Here is a 22,457-nt window from a genome sequence, read left to right as displayed (position 1 = left end):
CAGCTAATCGGCAGGGCAGAACACCAGCCAAATATATCAACATTGGCCTAGGCAAAGCATAACCATAGATATTAAGTAGACTACATATTAAATCTTTATTTAAATTAGCCATAGATATTAAATCATTAAGGCGCTGAGGGAAGGCAGCAGCCAACTGGGCCGTTACAATGACCCTGACTTACCCTCTGCACTCCAGGTATCCTGCAGCAGTTTGCCATCTCCCAGGCAACGCTCATGGCCTGGACCTCCATGGATGGAGAGAGCCTGAGGTCAGGGTCCAACCAGGGCAGTGTGGCCCACCTCAGCGAGGTTAACCAGGAGAGCATCACCAGCCGAGGTAAGGGACTACAAATATGGCCTCTAAACAACCATATGTCAGTTGAGGTAAAGGACTATAAATATGGCCTCTAAATGAGCATGTCAGTCAAGGTAAGGGACTACAAATATGCTTGACAAACTATAGTAGCACCAATCAACTAGGGCAACCAAGTTTAAGGGATAGTTTAAGGAGCTAAATAGGATCCTGCATTGCGGAACCTTGTCTAGAATTTGCAGCCAAACACGTTTATGCATAGGCCTGAGATCAGGCAAAGCTGGAGTGTAGTGTGTGGGCTACATTATGCGTAATTTTGCTCAGTAACAAAGGCATCTTATTCCGTCTCAGCCTGGAGGGTTAACTCTGTGCTAATGTCAGATTCACAAACACAGCCTGGGGGAATGCAAGACCAGGGATTTCAACTGTATAAATAGTCCACTTGGTCATTATTATTCCACATCGCTGTGCTGTCTGTTACAGTGCTCCTGTATTTCTCCTTCTCATGCAAAGAGGCGTTCAGACATGGAGACATGTTGAAATCATAATGTGGTTTTCTCCCTGTGGTTTGTTATTGAGAGATAACAAATGGCCTTGAAGCTGTGTGATGATCATTAGTTTAATCACAACTTCAGGCCAGTTATTTAATGTAATTATATTGCCTGAAGTAAAATAACCATAGAATGTTAGTATTAAAAATGATTTGGCTGTCTCTGGATGTATTTTGACAGTTTTGAGTCATCATTAAAGTGATATAATGTGAGGTTGCCGGCATGATGCTTGCTAACTCTTAGCACCGCCATATCAACTCAGCACACCTTGAGGTGCTTTTGTCAGATCATGTAAATTCAGCAAAAAAAGAAACGTCCTCTCACTGTCAACTGCGTTTACTTTCAGCAAACTTAACGTGTAAATATTTGTATGAACATAGCAAGATTCAACAACTGAGACATAAACTGAACAAGTTTCACAGACATGTGACTAACAGAAATGGAATAATGTGTGAACAAAGGGGGGCGGGGGGTCAAAATCAAAAGTAACAGTCACTATCTGGGGTGGCCACCAGCTGCATTAAGTATTGCAGTGCATCTCCTCCTCATGGACTGCACCAGATTTGTCAGTTCTTGCTGTGAGATGTTACCCCACTCTTCCACCAAGGCACCTGCAAGTTCCCGGACAATTCTGGGGGTGAATGGCCCTAGCCCTCACCCTCCGATCCAACAGGTCCCAGACGTGCTCAATGGGATTGTTATCCGGGCTCTTCGCTGGCCATGGCAGAACACTGACATTTCTGTTTTGCAGGAAATCACGCACAGAACGAGCAGTATGGCTGGTGGCATTGTCATGCTGGAGGGTCATGTCAGGATGAGCCTGCAGGAAGGGTACCACATGAGGGAGGAGGCTGTCTTCCCTGTAACGCACAGCATTGAGATTGCCTGCAATGACAACATGCTCAGTCCGATGATACTGTGACACACCGCACCAGACCATGACGGACCCTCCACCTCCAAATCGATCCCGCTCCAGAGTACAGGCCTCGGTGTAATGCTCATTCCTTCAACAATAAGCGCGAATCCGACATCACCCCTGGTGAGACAAAACAGCGACTCGTCAGTGAAGAGCACTTTTTGCCAGTCCTATATGGTCCAGCGATGGTGGGTTTGTGCCCATAGGCGATGTTGTTGCCAGTGATGTCTGTTGAGGACCTGCCTTACAACAGGCCTACAAGCCCTCAGTCCAGCCTCTCTCAGCCTATTGCAGACAGTCTAAGCACTGATTTACATTTACATTTAAGTCATTTAGCAGACGCTCTTATCCAGAGCGACTTACAAATTGGTGCATTCTTATGATTCTTATGATCCTTATGATATCCAGTGGAACAACCACTTTACGAAAGTGCATCTAACTCTTTTAAGGGGGGGGGGGTTAGAAGGATTACTTTATCCTATCCTAGTTATTCCTTAAAGAGGTGGGGTTTCAGGTGTCTCCGGAAGGTGGTGATTGACTCCGCTGGAACCTGGCGTCGTGAAGGGATTTGTTCCACCCATTGGGGTGCCAAGAGCAGCGAACAGTTTTTGACTGGCTGAGAGGGAACTGTTACTTCCTCAGAGGTAGGAGGCGAGCAGGCCAGAGGTGGATAACGCAGTGCCTTGTTTGGGTGTAGGGCCTGATCAGAGCCTGCAGGTACGGAGGTGCCGTTCCCCTTCACAGCTCCGTAGGCAAGCACCATGGTCTTGTAGCGGATGCGAGCTTCAACTGGAAGCCAGTGGAGAGAGCGGAGGAGGGGGTGACGTGAGAGAACTTGTCCAGGATCACGCCAAGTTCTTAGCACTCTGGGAGGAGGACACAATGGGAGTTGTCAACCGTGATGGCGAGATCATGGAACGGGCAGTCCTTCCCCGGGAGGAAGAGCAGCTCCGTCTTGCCGAGGTTCAGCTTGAGGTGGTGATCCGTCATCCACACTGATATGTCTGCCAGACATGCAGAGATGGATTCGCCACCTGGTTATCAGAAGGGGGAAAGGAGAAGATTAATTGTGTGTCGTCTGCATAGCAATGATAGAGAGACCATGTGAGGATATGACAGAGCCAAGTGACTTGGTGTATAGCGAGAATAGGAGAGGGCTAGAACAGAGCCCTGGGGGACACCAGTGGTGAGAGCACGTTGGTGCGGGAGACAGATCTCGCCACCCACCTGGTAGGAGCGACCTGTCAGGTAGGACGCAATCCAAGCGTGGGCCGCGCCGGAGATGCCCAACTCGGAGAGGGTGGAGAGGGGATCTGATGGTTACAGTATCAAAGGCAGCCGATAGGTCTAGAAGGATGAGAGCAGAGGAGAGAGAGTTAGCTTTAGCAGTGCGAGCGCCTCCGTGACACAAGAGAAGAGCAGTCTCAGTTGAATGACTAGTCTTGAAACCTGACTGATTTGATCAAGAAGGTCATTCTGAGAGAGATAGCAGGAGAGCTGGCCAAGGACGGCACGTTCAAGAGTTTTGGAGAGAAAAGAGAAAGAAGGGATAATGGTCTGTAGTTGTTGACATCGAGGGATCGAGTGTAGGTTTTTTCAGAAGGGGTGCAACTCTCGCTCTCTTGAAGCGGAAGGGACGTAGCCAGCGGTCAAGGATGATTGATGAGCGAGGTGAGGTAAGGAGAAGGTCTCCGGAAATGGTCTGGAGAAGAGAGGAGGGGATAGGGTCAAGCGGGCAGGTTGTTGGGCGGCCGGCCGTCACAAGACGCGAGATTTTCATCTGGAGAGAGAGGGGAGAAAGAGGTCAAAGACAGGGTAGGGCAGTGTGAGGCAGAAACCAGCGGTGTCGTTTGACTTAGCAACGAGGATCGGATGTCGTCGACCTTCTTTTCAAAATGGTTGACGAAGTCATCCGCAGAGGGAGGGGGGAGGAGGGGAGGAGGATTCAGGAGGGAGGAGAAGGTGTGCAAAGAGCTTCCTAGGGTTAGAGGCAGATGCTTGGAATTTAGAGTGGTAGAAAGTGGCTTTAGCAGCAGAGACAGAAGAGGAGAAGTAGAGAGGAGGGAGTGAAAGGATGCCAGGTCCGCAGGGAGGCGAGTTTCCTCCATTTCGCTCGGCTGCCGGAGCCCTGTTCTGTGAGCTCGCATGAGTCGTCGAGCCACGGAGCAGGAGGGGAGGACCGAGCCGGCCTGGAGAGATAGGGACATAGAGAGTCAAAGGATGCAGAAAGGGGGAGAGGAGGGTTGGAGGAGCAGAATCAGGAGATAGGTTGGAGAAACGTTTGAGCAGAGGGAAGAGATGATAGGATGGAAGAGGAGAGAGTAGCGGGGGAGAGAGAGCGAAGGTTGGGACGGCCGATACCATCCGAGTAGGGCAGTGTGGAAGTGTTGGATGAGAGCGAGAGGGAAAAGGATCAAGGTAGTGGTCGGAGACTTGGAGGGGAGTTGCAATGAGAATAGTGGAAACAGCATCTAGTAAAGATGAGGTCAAGCGTATTGCCTGCCTTGTGAGTAGGGGGGAAGGTGAGAGGGTGAGGGTCAAAAGAGGAGAGGAGTGGAAAGAAGAGGCAGAGAGGAATGGATCAAAGGGATTGTGCGTTCCTGGTGTAAAATCTGGCAGTTGTTGTTGCCATCCTGTACCTGTCCCGCAGGTGTGATTTTGATGTACCGACCCTGTACAGGTTTGTTACACGTGGTCTGCCACTGCGAGGATGATTAGCTGTCCATCTGTCTCCTGTAGTGCTGTCTTAGGCATCTCACAGTTACGGGACATTGCAATTTATTGCCCTGGCCACATCTGCAGTCTTCATGCCTCCTTGCAGCATGTCTAAGGCACGTTCATGCAGATGAGCATGGACCCTGGGCATCTTTCTTTTGGTGTTTTTCAGAGTCAGTAGAAAGGCCTCTTTAGTGTCCTAAGTTTTCATAACTGTGACCTTAATTGCCTACCGTCTGTAAGCTGTTAGTGTCTTAACGACCGTTCCACAGGTGCATGTTCATTAATTGTTCATGGTTCATTGAACAAGCATGGGAAACAGTGTTTAAACATTTACAATGAAGATCTGTGAAGTTATTTGGATTTTTATGAATTATCTTTGAAAGACAGGGTCCTGAAAAAGGGACTTTTTTTTGTTGCTGAGTTTATATACACCATTCCTCTATCAGAAACTTGTTTGGCCAATGTCCCAAAGACATTTCTGCGAATAAGTGTGATTTACCTCATCCTTTTGTGTTTGACAGCCTTTTTGTACATAACGGCATTGGCAACACACAAACTGATATATTCTTCCATTTATTTTTCTCCTTCGCACAAAATGGCTACCATACTTCAAAGGTTTTAGTGTTGTTATCAGTCAGTGGGGGATATTAGTCGCCTTGTTCATCCGTAACAAAACCAGATCGGAATATGAGATGGCAAAAACTACCATGACTTTCCCTTATTCATATCAGCCGTGCTATTGGCTGAATTATATGTCATTTTAATGCAGGGTAGACAGACTCCCCAATGSCTATACAGAGTCATAATGCTGATTGGACTACTCGGTTTAGCTACAGTTGGGGTCTGTCTGGGGATTGTTCAAGTAAAGTCATTTTCTCAAGGATATAATTGGGTCTGAAAGGGTTGGGGTGTCCCCCAGGGATATCACATGATTCCACTCGAGGTTTCCTCTTTCGGATAAAGGCTGATGTCAGCATTGTAGATTTATTTGCAGTTTGATGTCCATGAGGTCCAATGTAGTGCATCCGTCAAGGACAATCAACTGCTTATCCCGCCTCTTCACTCTTCTATTTTCTCGTTCTTTTCATCCTCTCAGACCAGATATTGCACCACTCTTCTGCGGACATGTGGCCCAACACCTATGTCGCCCAGGGCCTCTACTGCCTCTCCTCCTCTGACGCCTGGGAGCCAATCAGCAATGAGCCCTCCGGAGTGGCCTCTCCCGCTGCTGGCTCCTACGTGATGCAGCAGGGCGGGACTTCCTGTGATGGGTATGATGGGAACGCGTTGCTGCAGCAGCAGCAGCAGCAGCAGCAGTTCAACCTACAGCAGCAGAGTCAGCTCCAGCAGCTGCAGCAGCTACAACAGATACAGCACTACCAGCAACAGCAGCTCCTGTATCAGCAACAACAGGTGAGGGAAAACAACAGTCTAATATGAGAGAAAAGTAATAACAATCTATTTCCATGGATAGACAATATTCATTCATGGCGTAGTCGGGCAGCTGACATTTAGTTTTTTAGTGGGTTTTTCTCTTTTTTTCTCTGGGGTATTTTGATCGAGACAAGAATACTGAATTCGGCCTTTGATATGGTAATATCGTCAAAGATTCATCAATACATTATTGTATCTCCCTTCTTAGACAACACAATTTCCCTGTTCCTTTCAATCCAACATTACGCTTAAAGGAAGAAACATCCCTTATCCATATTTCCAGATTCTTTACCATTAGGGGGGATAAACAAATATCTGATCCTGTATCAGTGGTGAAGGGGAACCTCTACCTACCTACGTTTCCTCATTGTCTCGTCCTTCTCTCAACAGTCTCTGGAGCAAAGGCTGCACAGCGCCAACCACTCGTTGCAAGCCACGCCCAACAGCACCATCCACAGCCTGGCCCCTGCCACCCACGCCCCATTGGTGGACCTGTGGGGGGCGGGTCAGACAGAGTCCTATCACGCGGATATTGGAGGGTACAACATAGGCGTGGCAGCGGTGGTGGAGGCGGCTTTGAATGTTCCGTCTGGGGAAGAGGGGGCGGGGACAGATCATTCCCCTCTGCTGGAGCAGCAGGAGGAGGAGGATGAACTGAAGGTGAGGTCATATCAGGTCACAGGGTCATCATGGCCCAGTTTTTCAAAAGTTATCTGGATTTCGTCTATCGGATAGGATTAAATGCATAGAAATAAAATGAATAGAACGGGAGTCCTCATTCAAGACAATGATTCGTACATTCCATTCATTATATATTCTATGCATTTAATCCAGAGAGATTTATTTTTTTAAACTGGGCCCTGAGGTTATATCAGTGCAGATAGGTACATCCTTGATGCTTTAACATACAGTACCAGTCAAAAGTTTGGACACACCTACTCATTCAAATTTTGTACTATTTTCTACATTGTAGAATAATAGTGAGGGCATCAAAATGATGAAATAACACATATGGAATCATGTAGTTACCAAAAAAATGTTGAACAAATCAAAATATATTTTATATTTCAGATTCTTCAACGTAGCCACCCTTTGCCTTGATGACAGCTTTGCACACTCTTGGCATTCTCTCAACCAGCTTCATGAGGTAGTCACCTGGAATGCATTTCAATTAACAGATGTGCCTTGTTGAAAGTTAATTTGTGGAAATTCTTTCCTTCTTAATGCGTTTGAGCCAATCAGTTGTGTTGTGACAAGGTAGAGGTGGTATACAGAAGATAGCCCTATTTGGTAAAAGACCAAGTGTCACGTTCCTGACCTTATTTCCTTTGTTCAGTCTTTGTTTAGTTGGTCAGGACGTGAGCTGGGTGGGCATTCTATGTTATGTGTTTCTATGTTTGGTTTAGGGTTGTCTACTAGCCTGATATGGTTCTCAATCAGAGGCAGGTGTTTTACGCTGTCTCTGATTGGGAACCATATTTAGGTAGGCTGTGTTCACTGTTTGTTTGTGGGTGATTGTTCCTGTTCGTGCGTTCATTGTTTTTTCATTGTTATCTTGTTCAGGACTGTAGCGTCGTTGGTTTCGTTTTGTTTATTGTTTTGTTCGTCTAGAAAAGTATTCTAATATAATGGATACATACCACGCTGCGTTTTGGTCCTCCTCTCCTTCAACCAACGACGAGAGTCGTTACACAAGTCCATATTATGGCAAGAACAGCTCAATAAGCAAAGAAACGACAGTCCATCTTTCCTTTAAGATATGAAGGTCAGTCAATCCGGAAAATTATTCAATTGCAGTCGCAAAAACCATCAAGTGCTATGATGAAACTGGCTCTCATGAGGACCGCACAGGAAAGGAGACACCAGAGTTACCTCTGCTGCAGAGGATAAGTTCATTAGAGTTACCAACATCAGAAATTGCAGCCCAAATAAATGCTTCACAGAGTTCAAGTAACAGACACATCTCAACATCAACTGTTCAGAGGAGACAGCGTGAATCAGGCCTTCAGTAGAAACACTAGTAAAGGACATCAATAAGAAGAAGAGACTTGCTTGGGCCAAGATACATAGGCAATGGACATTAGACTGTTGGAAATCTGTCCTTTGGTCTGATGAGTCCAAATTTGAGATTTTTGGTTCCAACCGCTGTGTCTTTGTGAGACGCAGAGTAGTTGAACGGATGATCTCTGCATGTGTGGTTCCCACCATGAAGCATGGAGGAGGAGGTGTGATGGTGTGCTTGCTGGTGACACTGTCAGTGATTAACTTATAATTCGAGGCACACTTAACCAGCAATGGCTACCACAGCATTCTGCAGCGATATGCCATCCCATCTGGTTTGCGTTTAGTGGGAATATCATTTGTTTTTCAACAGGACAATGACGCAACACACCTACAGGCTGTAAAGGCTATTTGACCAAGGAGAGTGATGGAGTGCTGCATCAGATGACCTGACCTCCACAATCACCAGACCTCAACCCAATTGAGATGGTTTGGGATGAGTTGGACAGCAGAGTGAAGGAAAAGCAGCCAACAAGTACTCAGCATACGTGGGAGCTCCTTCAAGTCAGTTGGAAAAGCATTCCAGGTGAAGCTGGTTGAGAGAATTCCAAGAGTGTGCAAAGCTGTGATACTACATGATTCCATATGTGTTATTTCATAGTTTTAATGTCTTCACTATTATTCTACAATGTAGAAAATAGTGAAAATTAAGAAAAACCCTTGAATGAGTAGGTATGTCCAAACTTTTGACTGGTACTGTAAGACAGGGAGACATTTCCATCTGAACTTATGAATAAACCCTTGCTTTCTCCTCTCCGTGGTCAGAGAATCATGCAGTATCTGTTATATTCTAAACATTTTTATCTGAATGTTCTGTAAGTATCACCCCCTGACCAAGCCCCTGCTCTGTCCCCTGAACAGGACGAGGAGGTGACACTCTGCATGGAGCCGGAGTCTGCCACTCTAACACAGAGAGAGGAAGCCATCACCTCCGGGGGCAGTAGTCCTGGGCAACGTAGTCCGGGGCGCAGTAGTCCGGGGCAACCACCAGCACAGCAAATCACAGAGCGGAAGGCCTCTGATGTCAGCTGTGGAGGCATCCAGATGCTGGAGGAGAAGGAAGAGAAGCAGGTGTCCACTGTTGCTGCCATGGCAACCAACTGATTGACAGATCGTCCTGAGAAACATGACAGACTGACCCTCGGCGTCAGGAATGACTGATCCTAATAATTAAATATTTATCAATAAATCTGTTCCTTTTCAGGTATCAAACACATTTTTGATGGGATATAAACTCTTCTGACTACTGAAGAGCAGAGGAGGAAGATTTGGAAACGGACTCACACAGTGACAACAGCTGGTTCAATGGACAACTTTTTTTTGGAAGCCTTACATTCCCAGAAAGAAGGAGGAGGGAGGGATGAATAGAGGGCGGGGAAAAAAACTGAGCGAGAAAAAGGAGGTATGAGGGGATGATAAAAAGAAGAGGAGCAGCTGAGATAGATACATTTGTATCAGGAAAAGGAAACGGAGGAGGAGGGAATTGAAACATGCATGCTTTTTAAACAAATGACTTTATCCAGTCCAGCGTCAAATATGATAATGATCATAAAATCTATAGTAATAAAACATTATCATGACAACAATGATTTTCTAACAAAGAAAACAATCATGACAACACAAAAATCTATGTATAAGTGAATGATAAAAGAATATATATCAAAATCACTGTTTTTACAACACTATCTCTCAATGGGAGAACTACTCTGTTTACAGCTTACACTCAACACATCAAATAGAATAATATCAACCCCAACTTGAAGAACAGAAACACTCACATGTTATACCCTCTCCTCTTATGTCATTCACATCTAGCATCCACAACACTCATAGAACTAACTGCATGAATACAGAGCAACTTTAGTAGGTTGGGTTCATCATAACACCCTAAAAATTACACCTATTCAATTATCCCCAAAAACGAATTAAATCCAAATTAGCTCTCTGCAACCTAACCACTGCAGTGAAATCTACTTGAACCCTCCTAACACAGTTAGAAAGACAACAACGTTACTYTGTTGCTGTGTTCCCCAGATGTCCAAGGCACATAAAGGCTGCAGGCCTGTCCTGTCGGCCACACACACAGCACTGCACAGTTAAAGGAATGTACTGTACAGTAAGATAGTGTGCTTCCTACTCTGTCTTTCCGTATGTTTCTTCAGAATACTATGGAGTACCTGTCCTATATTGAACTGTATAGACTTTGCACTGAACCTAGGACACGGCTGGTGCTGGGCCAGAGAAGACTCAGGGCATGGAGCTCCTTGTAGTCTGCTTGACTGTGCATCATGACTGACAGGTCCGTSTCATGGAGTGAACGGTGAAGAGACAGAGCTGTAGTAGTGAATCMCTTTMCACTGATGCAATCCAACAGATCAGAGGCTGCCTTTGGACTCTGTCACARGTCAATGTCCTTGATTACTGTTCAGAAAGAGCTCTTAGCATCACCAAMAACCAAAACAGAACCACTAGACGAGATGGATTCTGAGCTGTTGTTCCAGGTTCCAAACTAGAGATGTCTGGAGGAAGAGGGAGTGCTCTGGAGTGTTTTGGTACCAACAGAAAGAGGATTTAGATTGAGATGTGCTTCTGTTTTAACCCAGATTGTTGTTTTGATGTCAGCTCTTGGGGACAATACCAAGCTTTTCTTTGTGGAGAAAAGATGAGGAGCAAATGTTTCTCTCAAAGGTGTAGGTTAGAGCTGTTTGAATTGGGTACTGATTCTTAGAAGAGCAAAAACACATCTTCAAAATTGTAACTAATTAGTGAGGAGCCAAACACAGGTCTCCTAAACGGCTTGTGGCCACTACTGTCATATAGATGTAAATACTAATGAGAGAGGATATGAACCATCTCTCACAGTCCCCACTGCAACAGTTTCTTTATTTTTCTACAAGTCTCAGTCCCAGCTCTTTCCTTTGGGAATCTTCCTGAGCTCCCAAATTAAGCTTATTGCGTTTAAATTTGTTTCTATCACCACACAAGTAAAAGGAAAAGGATAGTGGAATGTCAACATTGTAAATAGTGTGATCATTAAAATATTGMATATCGGAATACTGTTGTAAAATAATGCAAAGGACCTAATTTGACTGGGTCTAAGGAGAACATTGAAGTCAATCAGGGAATATAACTGAATACTAGAACCAAACAGAACCGGTATCTTCCTGCTCATGGTGACTACAGCGATGGAGCAAAACTCTGCTTGAGCCGAGTGTGACGTTTGAGTTAGCGTGTGTATTTCCTGAAGAGGAAAGTGTGTATCCCAGTGGAGGAATGGTAGTGAAGTTCAGAGACATGATAGAATAGTGGAATTTTGGAGKTACTGGTCTGGAATATCTGTGCATGTGTCACTAATAAAAACAACAACAACATCAATGTATTATTATAATTAGTATTCTTATTAATATTATTCTTATTAATATTATTCTTATTATTATTAATATTACTATTATTTGACAGAGAACAACCTTCTCCTTTCACTCTGATGATTGTGTGAGAAAAAAAATTTCAGATAGAAAAAAGGTTTATTGACTTGAATTCATTAACTTATTGATTGATTATTTATGCAATGTTGGGACAATGTTTATTTTTCTACTGAATGATTGACACCTCCTCCAGTATAAGACAGAATATGTGTGGTTGATGTAGAGCAGTTTCGTGTTGGTTGGGGCTCTCTCTGATCGGACAAACAGACCATGATAATAATACCCTAGGCCAGGGGTGGAAGCTTCTGGAGGGCTACATTGTGGCCACAATTAATTGTAATCAGTTGTGTTAAAGCTAGGCTGGAACAAAACCCTGCACACACTGACTGCATCCCTCCAGGACAAGGGTTAGGGTTAAGGTTACCCACCTCTTCCCTGGAGCTGTCCATCATGAAACACACAATGATGTCATTTACATAGTCATAACCAGTCATGAAGATTCATGTCACAGCTGCCATGATCACCCAGGCAATGACAACACAATCTCAACCATACAACTTCCTTGAGGCTACTAGTCATAAGTGTCCATCAGCTGTCATGACACATATGACGCGTCTGCAAGACAAGATGCATATTGGTGTTAGAACTAACCAAGGCTAGGAGTCTATCCTGACCACGTGACCTGACCAGGATAGACTCAYCGACCCTACTTCTAACAGATGGTTCTGGTGAGCTGCTACCTTGTGGTGTTTTTCAGTTTGTGTTATYCATTAGCCTTCACCTGTCTGTCTCAGACTGMCTCTGAGAGCTACAACCTACAGGATGTCTTTACCCAACCACTCTTATTCATTRATTTATTTAATGATTATTTGGGGGGAGGAATAACATGACAGCCTGTACATAGTTTATTATTTATTGTAGGTAAGTCTTTTTGAAGCAGTATTGTTCTGTGTGTTGTCCTTGGGACTTTCTGTAGTGATAGACCTTTGACCCCAGAGAGATTGTTCTGCTTCATTGAAAGCACAAACATGGACCCAGAGAATGATACTACTTCAACAAAGATATTTTATAGATTCTTTTGACGATTAAGAACTTAATGAATTAATAAACTAATAACAAGAAGCCAAATGTATTTACTTGATGTTCCTGTTTATCGATTGTCTTTGTTGATTGATTGACTGATTGATTTCCAGTTGATTTCTTATTATGTATGATTCTACTGCCATCTTTCAATACGTAACTTTTTGCCTTTCTACCCCTTGCTCTCTCTTTGTACCTGTTCTGTATATTTGTGTCTCTGTCTGTCCGAGTCTGTCTGTCCATGTAGTTGTCTGTCTGTCTGTCCATGTAGTTGTCTGTCTGTCTGTCCATGTAGTTGTCTGTTTTATAGTTGGAAGAATCACTGCCAGAAAACATTGCTTAAAAAATCTGACAGATTGACCAAATATGAGGCAAACAGACATTTAAAAAAAATGATGTAGTCAGTTGGAACTGTGTGGCACAGAACCCTGAGGTAAATACACTTGTATACAATTGGGTTGATTGAATGTTTTAATTTGAGATGATCAATGTAAACTGGCAATACCAGTGTATTAAAGCCCATACCTATGCATGCTTATGGGAAGGTTGTGACGGGATGGTTCTTCCACGTGGTCTCCCCTCCCTTCCTCCTCGGCCGTAAACCTATATCTTTCTCTCTTCCTCCCCCRCTCTCTTTCCCCTGCARGWGCYAACACCCTCTTCCATCCCTTTCTCCTCTACTCCATTCTCTTTCTTCTCCTCCTCCTCCCCTCCTCCCCTCTCTCCAAATAAAAGAAAATCAGTGGAGAAAGAGCAAATAAATACACAAAGAGAATCCTGATGTGTATGTGTGTGGACGTCTTTGAACAGTGAGAACGGACATTGTTTTTTATGTTGTGAGGATGAGGAACGTCACCGAAAGCGTGCTTTTCTTTATGGTCAGTGAACACAGAGATGCAAAGCCTGCTGGGGCTTTGTGACGCAGTTCTTCTATCATGTTTCCATTCCCTCCCTGTCAACCCCAAACACACATTCTAGGTGTCTTTAATCCTAATACATGACCATGCATCCATCCTTCCTGCCTTCCTTCATGTATGGTAGTGTAGAATAGTTGCTGGTAGACATCAGGGATTACTTAAAGCATGGATAAGTACTCATATAGGGCCAGCCTGGTAGCCAGTTCTGTTTCTTGTTCAGCCAACTTCTTTGTCAAAGCCATGCCAAACATGACAACCACAGAAACAGCAGAAAGCGTCCTACTGGGGACTGGCAACTATGGTTGAAGCCTACAGTTAAACCTCCCTGTCTGTCTGCCGTTGTCAGCCATTATGATGTCAGGAGAATGTTAATGTCAAACAAATTCCCAGAGACATGTGTCTCCTGGCTCCTCTCTGCTATGTGTGTGTGTGTGTGTGTGTGTGTGTGTGTGTGTGTGTGTGTGTGTGTGTGTGTGTGTGTGTGCGTGTGCTTGTACGTGTGTATGTGGCGGAAACTAAAATACACTGTTGACCTTCTCAGCTGGAAGTGTTTATACGTCCACAGCCTTTCTATAGACAAACTTTTAATAGACTGGAGTGAACAGTGCATCTATGGTATTATGCTGGATTTTTACCAAACACAATGCATTTTGTTTTTGAAATATTTAGGACTAGTTTATTACTTGCCACCCATTTTAAAGCTGCCTGCTGCTCTTTGTTAAGAGTTGCAGTGAGTTCACTTGCTGTGGTAGTTGACGTGTTTAATGTTGAGTCATCAGCATACATAGACACACAGGCTTTACTCAGAGCCAGTGGCAGGTCATTAGTAAAGATGGAAAAAAGTAAGGAGCCTAGACAGCTGCCTTGGGGAATGCCCGACTATACCTGGATTATCATTGAGAGGCTTCCATTAAAGAACACCCTCTGTTTCCTCTTAGGAAACAGAGTGCCATGAAAAAGTATTTGCCCCCTTTTCTCTACTTTTGTATATTTTGATACTGAATGTTATTAGATCTTCAACCAAAACCTAATATTAGATCAAAGGAACCTTTGTGTGAACAAATAACACAACAATTACATAACTATTTAATTTAGCAAAGTTATGCAACACCCAATGCCCCTGTGTGAAAAAGTAAATGCCCCCTTACAGTCAATCCCTAGTTGTGCCACCTTTAGCTTTTGGCCCACTCTTCCATGCATCTCAATTGGGATTAGGTCTGGACTTTGACTAGGCCATTTCAAAACTTCAAATGTGTTGCTTTTTAGCCATTGTCATGTAGACTTGATTGTGTGTTTTGGATCATTGTCTTGCTGCATGACCCAGCTGCGCTTCAGCTCACAGACGGATGGCCTGACATTCTCCAGAAGAATTCTCTGATACAGAGCAGAATTGATGGTTCCTTCTATTAAGGCAAGTCGTTCAGGTCCTGAGGCAGCAAAGCATCCCCAAACCATCACACTACCGCTATCATGCTTGACCATTGGTATGAGGTTCTTACTGTGGAATGCAGTGTTAATAAGAAGTATACATTTTTTTGTTATTTGTAAACAGGTTCCCTTGATCTAATATTAGGTTTTGGTTGAAGATCTGATAACATTCAGTTTAAAAAATATGCAAAATATCGAAAATCAGAAAGGGGGCAAATACTTTTTCACGTCACTGTAACTCTCGGTCCATGATATAGCAGAGGATGTAAAGCCATAACACATATGTTGTTTTCAGCAGCAGATTATGATCAATAATGTCAAAAGCTGCACTGAAGTCTAACAAAACAGCCCCCACAATCAAATAAAATCACATTTTATTGATCACATACACATGGTTAGCAGATGTTAATGCGAGTGTAGCGAAATGCCTGTGCTTCTAGTTCCAACAGTGCAGTAATATCTAACAAATAATCTAACAATTCCCAACAACTACCTAATACACACAAATCTAAAGGGTGAATGAGAATATGTACATATAAATATATGGATGAGCAATGGCCGTGCGGCATTGGCAAGGTGCAGTAGGTGGTATAAAATACAGTATATACATGTGATATGAGTAATGTAAGATATGTAAACATTATTAAAGTGGCATTGTTTAGAGTGGCATTGTTTAGAGTGGCATTGTTAAGAGTGGCATTATTTAAAGTGGCATTGTTTAAAGTGGCATTGTTTAAAGTGACTAGTGATCCATTTATTAAAGTGTCCAGTGATTGTGTCTCAATGTAGGCAGCAGCCTCTCTGAGTTAGTGGTTGCTGTTTAGCAGTCTGATGGCCTTGAGATAGAAGCTATTTTTCAGTCTCTCAGTCCCAGCTTTGATGCACCTGTACTGACCTCGCCTTCTGGATGATAGTGGGTTGAACAGGCAGTGGCTCGGGTGGTTGTTGTTGATGATCTTTTTGGCCTTCCTGTGACATCGGGCGCTGTAGGTGTCATGTAGGGCAGGTAGTTTGGCCCCGGTGATGCGTTGTGCAGACCGCACCACCCTCTGGAGAGCCTTGCGGTTGAGGGCGGTGCAGTTGCCGTACCAGGCTGCCCGGCAGGATGCTCTCAATTGTGCATCTGTAAAAGTCTGTCAGGGTTTTGGTGACAAGCCAAATTTCTTCAGCCTCCTGAGTTTGAAGAGGAGCTATTGTGCCTTCTTCACCACACTGTCTGTGTGGGTGGACCATTTCAGTTTGTCCGTGATGTGTACGCCCAGGAACTTAAAAGGTTCCACCTTCTCCACTGCTGACCCTTCGATGTGTATAGGGGGGTGCTCCCTCTGCAGTTTCCTGAAGTCCACGATCATCTCCTTTGTTTTGTTGACATTGAGTGAGAGGTTGTTTTCCTGACACCACACTCTGAGTGCCCTCACCTCCTCCCTGTAGGCTGTCTCGTTGTTGTTGGTGATCAAGCCCACTACTGTTGTGTCATCTGCAAACTTGATGATTGAGTTGGAGGCGTGCATGGCTACGCAGTCGTGGGTGAACAGGGAGTACAGGAGAGGGCTGAGCACACACCCTTGTGGGGCCCCAGTGTTGAGGGTCAGTGAAGTGGAGATGTTGTTTCATACCTTCACTACCTGGGGGCGGCCCGTTAGAATGTCCAGGACCCAGTTGCACAGGGCAGGGTTGAGACCCAGGGCCTCCAGCTTGATGATGAGCTTGGAGGGTACTATGGTGTTGAATGCTGAGCTGTAGTCAATGAACAGCATTCTTACATAGGTATTATTTTTGTCCAGATGGGATAGGGCAGTGTGCAGTGCAATGGCGATTGCGTCTGTGGACCTGTTGGGGCGGTATGCAAACTCAAGTGGGTCTAAGGTGGCCGGTAAGGTAGCGGTGATATGACCCTTGACTAGCCTCTCAAAGCACTTCATGATGACAGAAGTGAGTGCAACGGGGCGGTAGTAATTTAGTTCAGTTATCTTTGCCTTCTTGGGTACAGGAACGATGGTAGCCATCTTTAAGCAGACTGGGATAGGGAGAGATTGAAAATGTTCGTAAACACACCAGCCAGCTGGTCTGTGCATGCGGCTAGGTATGCCGTCTGGGCCAGCAGCCTTGCGAGGGTTAACATGTTTAAATCTTTTACTCACATCAGCCACTGAGAAGGAGAGTCTTTGTTAGCGAGCTGCGACGGTTTCACTGTATTATCCTCAAAGCGGGCTAAGAAGGTGTTTTGTTTGTCTGGAAGCGTGACGTCAGTATCCGTGACGTTGCTGTTTTTGTTTTGTAGTCAGTGATTTTCTGTAGACCCTGCCACATGTCTTGTGTCTGAGCCGTTGAACTGCGACTCCACCTTGTCCCTGTACCGGCATTTCACTTGTTCGATTACCTTGTGGAGGGAATAACTACACTGTTTATATTCAGCCATATCACCAGACCTCTTTCTATGGTTAAATGCGGTGGTTCGCTCTTTCAGTTTTGTACGAATGCCGCCATCCGTCCACGGTTTCTGGTTAGGGTAGGTTTTAATAGTCACAGTGGATACAACATCTCCAATGCACTTWTTTATAAACGCACTTACCCAGTCAGCGTCAATGCCATTCTCTGAGGCTGACCGGAACATATTCCAGTTCGCGTGATCAAAACAATCTAGGAGCGTTGCTTCCGATTGGTCAGACCTGCATTGAATCATTCTCGTCATTGGTACATCCTGTTTGAGTTTCTGCCTATAAGCCGGGACGAGCAAGATGGCGTCGTGGTCGGATTTGCCGAAGGGAGGACGTGGGAGTGCTTTGTATGTATCGCGGAAGTTAGAGTAGCAGTGGTCAGTAGTATTAGCCCTACGTGTCGTGCAATCTATATGCAGATAAAATTTAGGTAACATTGATCTCAAATTTGCTTTGTTAAAATCCCCAGCTACAATAAATGCAGCCTTCGGGTATATAGTTTCCCGTTTACATAGAGTCCAGTGAAGTTCCTTGAGGGTCGTCTTGGTGTTCTTAGTATCAATTTCTCTCAGCCAATCATCAGTAATTTGTGTAAGTGCCGTACATGCTGAGTGCCCTTCTCTATAAGTGTGCTGAAAGTAATTTGTTTACTGTGGTATAGCATTGTCTCTGGTCAAAAATGTTTTTCAAACATTTACTAAGGGTTGGTAGCAGGCTGATTGGTTGCCTGTTTGAACCAGTAAAGGGTGCTTTACTATTCTTGGGTACCGGAATGACTTTTGCTTCTCTCCAGACCTGAGGGCACATGCTTTCCTGTAGGCTTAGTTTAAAGAGATGGCAAATAAGAGTGGCAATATAGTCCGCTACCATCCTCAGTAATTTTCCATCCAAGTTGTCAGACCCAGGTGGCTTGTTATTGTTGATAGACAACAATAATGTTTTTTACCTCTTCCACACTCACTTTATGGAATTAAAAATGACAATGCTTGTCTTTCATAATTTGGTCAATTATGCATGGATGTGTAGGTTCAGAGTTTGCTGTTGGCATGGCATGCCTCAGTTTGCTAATCTTGGCAATGTAATTACTGTGACACTGTGAGATAATCATCAGAGAACGATGACAGAGAGGCAGAACAAATGGACAAGCTGTGTGTCTGATGCTTCTATACTGCAGAAAAGGAAGACTCGGCATACAGACAGAGAGAGAGAGAGAAAGAGAGAGAGAGAAAGGGAGAGAGAGAGAGAGAGAGAGAGAGAGAGAGAGAGAGAGAGAGAGAGAGAGAGAGAGAGAGAGAGAGCGAGAGAGAGAGAGGAAGGGAGCGAGAGAGAGAGAGAGAGAGAGAGAGAGAGAGAGAGAGAGAGAGAGAGAGAGAGAGAGAGAGAGAGAGAGAGAGAGAGAGAGAGAGAGAGAAAGGGAGAGAGAGAAAGGGAGCGAGAGAAAGGGAGCGAGAGAGAGAGAGAGAGAGATAGAGAGAGAGAGAGAGCTTGTGTGATGTGTGATCTCACCTCCTTCAGTGCTACGACTCCCACCAGTTTCCCAATGCTGGTAACATAGGCATGACTGAGACCCAGCAAGGAGAACAGAGTGTGGGTCTGTCAGAGAGAGAGGGGGAGGCATATTTGTCAATATCCTACAGCATGTAGTGTTTATAATGGCTTAAAGTGGCTACATAAGAGCAGAAGGTGCTAGCTACAGTTGATACCTTGTGTAGGGAGGTTCTCTCCACCAGCTGAAAGGGGGAGGGATCAATCCGTATCTCCTCCATACTGATTGGCTTATCCAACTCTTCTTCTTCCCAGGCTTTGATCTGCATTAGTCAATCAGAGAGCAGAGAGGGTGATTGACAATATAAAGAGGGAGTAATAATTTATGATATTTGATTCTACTCGTGGAATCCTTTTAGTGCTAGATGAAGTGCCCAGGTCAGGGTGTAGAGGTCAGGGATCAGGGATCAGGGGTTAGGGGTTAAAGGTTGATCAGGGTCAGTGAGACACATTACCTCCTCTGAGGACATGGTGTCGGTGAGTGGAGGTGGGGTGGATTCCTGGAGAGAGGAAGAGAGAGAGGAAGAGATAGAGAGGAAGAGAGAGAGAAAGAGAGAGAGAGAAAGCGATAGAAAGAAAGAGAGAGAAAGAAAAGAGGGAGTGTGAGATAGAGAGGGGGGGGGGTGGTTCAGAGATTTGAGTTATTTTCTCCCTCCAGGTTTACAAAGGGTCAGATCAGATGCCCCCTTGTGGTGCTATTTCTCCATCACACAGAATGACTAACCTGCTCATTACATATCATATCATACATTATAGCAAGGTCATGCCATTGACGTGAGCGTGTGTCCCCTACTGGACAGAATGGGATATTGCTCCTCWTTGAGCTACCAGASGAAWTTAGCTACCAGAGGAAAMCTTGAGGTTGATGTTGGCCTTAAGCACAGATCCAGGATCAGGTTGCCCTAGCCCCAATCCAAACCTCAACCATTATGGGAATGAAAAACATCTTCTAATATATCTGACCCCCTATCAGTGGTTACAGCCAACCTCTATCTTGATATGGAATGATACCTGAGCTTCAGCCTGGCTGGTTGAGGAAGAGGAGAAGAGGCGCTGAAATATTCCCCTCACAGACTGGAGGGAACGCTTCTCTGAAAGTGTTATGCTGGTGAATGAGGACCCAAAAGCGACTTAAAGAAACAGAGTCTTTATTCCAGGCTTAAACAAACAATGATTCTCCTGGAAATTATCATAGGTAAATCCAAAACAGGAAACTGAAATCCTCTCGTCAGTAGAGAGGAACGACTGGAGACGCGACCACAGACTGCAGGTCGCTTCAGGAAGGCACAGGCCGTAGCTGACATAGACACCTGCTCACACGCAGCATCTGAAGAAGGCAAAACCACGACAGGGCGGAACAAGGACACAGAACAGCAAACATCAAACAAGAATCCGACAAGGACAGAAGCGGAAAACAGAGGGAGAAATAGGGACTCTAATCAGAGGGCAAAATAGGGGACAGGTGTGAAAGAGTAAATGAGGTCGTTAGGAGAATGAGAAACAGCTGGGAGCAGGAACGGAACGATAGAGAGAGAGAGCGAGAGAGGGAGAGAGGGAGGGGGAGAGAGAGGGATAGAAAGAGGGAAAGAACCTAATAAGACCAGCAGAGGGAAGCACAGGGACAAGACATGATGATCAATGACAAAACATGACAGTACCCCCCACTCACCGAGCGCCTCCTGGCCGACTCGAGGAGGAACCCTGGCGGCAACGAAGGAAATCATCAAATCAACGAACGGTCCAGCACGTCCCGAGATGGAACCCAACTCCTCTCCTCAGGACCGTAACCCTCCCAAACCACTAAGTACTGGTGACCACGTCCCGAGAACGCATGTCCAAGATCTTCCGTACCTTGAAAATAGGTGCGCCCTCGACAAGGACGGGGGGGGGGGAGGGAAGACGAATGGGGGCGCGAAGAAAAGGCTTGACACAGGAGACATGGAAGACAGGGTGGACGCGACGAAGATGTCGCGGAAGAAGCAGTCGCACAGCGACAGGATTGACGACCTGAGAGACACGGAACGGACCAATGAACCGCGGAGTCAACTTGCGAGAAGCTGTCGTAAGGGGAAGGTTACGAGTGGAAAGCCACACTCTCTGACCGCGACAATACCTAGGATTCTTAATCCTACGTTTATTTGCGGCTCTCACAGTCCTCCCGCAGACGAAGGCAGACCGGTAATAAAGTCTAAGGCGATGTGAGACCATGGTCGAGAAGGAATGGGAAGCGGTCTGAGACGACCGGCAGGAGGAGAGTCACCTGACTTAGTCTGCGCGCAGTCCGAACAAGCAGCCACGAAACGGCGCGTGTCACGCTCCTGAGTAGGCACCAAAACCGCTGGCGAATAGAAGCAAGCGTACCCCGAACGCCGGGGTGGCTAGCTAACTTGGCAGAGTGAGCCCACTGAAGAACGCCAGACGAGTAGAGACAGGAACGAACAGAAGGTTACTAGGACAAGCGCGCGGCGACGCAGTGGAGAGTGAGTGCTTGCTTTACTGCCTCTCAATTCCACAGACAGTCAACCCGACAACACGCCCTTCAGGGAGAATCCCCTCGGGGTCGGTAGAAGCCCGAAGAACTAAAGAGACGGGATAAGGCATCAGGCTTGGTGTTCTTATTTCCCGGGCGATAGGAAATCACGAACTCGAAACGAGCCGAAAAACAACGCACACGAGCTTGACGTGCATTAAGTCGTTTGGCAGAACGGATGTACTCAAGGTTCTTATGGTCAGTCAAACGACAAAAGGGACGGTCGCCCCTCCAACCACTGTCGCCATTCGCCTATGGCTAAGCGGATGGCGAGCAGTTCGCGGTTACCACATCATAGTTGCGTTCCGATGGCGACAGGCGATGAGAAAAGTAAGCGCAAGGATGGACCTTATCGTCAGAATGGAAGCGCTGAGACAGAATAGCTCCCACGCCCACCTCTGAAGCGTCAACCTCGACAATGAATTGTTTAGTGACGTCAGGAGTAACAAGGATAGGGGCGGAAGTAAAACGCTTCTTGAGGAGATCAAAAGCTCCCTGGGCGGAACCGGACCACTTAAAGCAAGTCTTGACAGAAGTCAGAGCTGTGAGAGGGGCAGCCACTTGACCGAAATTACGAATGAAACGCCGATAGAAATTAGCGAAAGCGAGAAAGCGCTGCAACTCGACACGTGACTTGGGGACGGGCCAATCGCTGACAGCCTGGACCTTAGCGGGATCCATCTGAATGCCTTCAGCGGAAATAACAGAACCGAGAAATGTGACAGAGGAGACATGAAAGGCGCACTTCTCAGCCTTCACGTAGAGACAATTCTCTAAAAGGCGCTGGAGTACACGTCGAACGTGCTGAACATGAATCTCGAGTGACGGTGAAAAAATCAGGATATCGTCAAGGTAAACGAAAACAAAGATGTTCAGCATGTCTCTCAGTACATCATTAACTAATGCCTGAAAGACAGCTGGAGCATTAGCGAGACCGAACGGCAGACCCGGTATTCAAAATGCCCTAACGGAGTGTTAAACGCCGTTTTCCACTCGTCCCCCTCTCTTATGCGCACGAGATGGTAAGCGTTACGAAGGTCCAACTTAGTAAGAACCTGGCTCCCTGCAGAATCTCGAAGGCTGACGACATAAGGGGAAGCG

General features: G+C 45.6%; 1 protein-coding gene and 1 pseudogene across 1 annotated transcript; one reads left to right on the top strand and one right to left on the bottom strand.

The window, feature by feature from the left end:
• The first annotated feature begins 191 nt into the window (after window positions 1-191).
• On the top strand, window positions 192-13,273 carry LOC111959062 (uncharacterized). The gene is made up of 4 exons (XM_023980483.3): window positions 192-337; window positions 5,595-5,911; window positions 6,323-6,592; window positions 8,855-13,273. Exons 1-4 carry the CDS (start codon window positions 235-237, stop codon window positions 9,095-9,097), a joined length of 933 nt encoding a protein of 310 aa, XP_023836251.1. The 5' UTR covers window positions 192-234; the 3' UTR covers window positions 9,098-13,273.
• Window positions 13,274-16,851: 3,578 nt separating this feature from the next.
• Window positions 16,852-22,457, bottom strand: part of LOC139023692 (chloride channel protein 1-like) — a 32,556-nt pseudogene continuing 26,950 nt past the window's right edge.

The sequence above is a fragment of the Salvelinus sp. IW2-2015 genome, linkage group LG35 (genome assembly GCF_002910315.2).
Source record: "Salvelinus sp. IW2-2015 linkage group LG35, ASM291031v2, whole genome shotgun sequence".
NCBI lineage: Eukaryota > Metazoa > Chordata > Actinopteri > Salmoniformes > Salmonidae > Salvelinus > Salvelinus sp. IW2-2015.
Note: the sequence above shows the minus strand (reverse complement) of the source record. Positions and strands in the feature narration are given on the sequence as shown.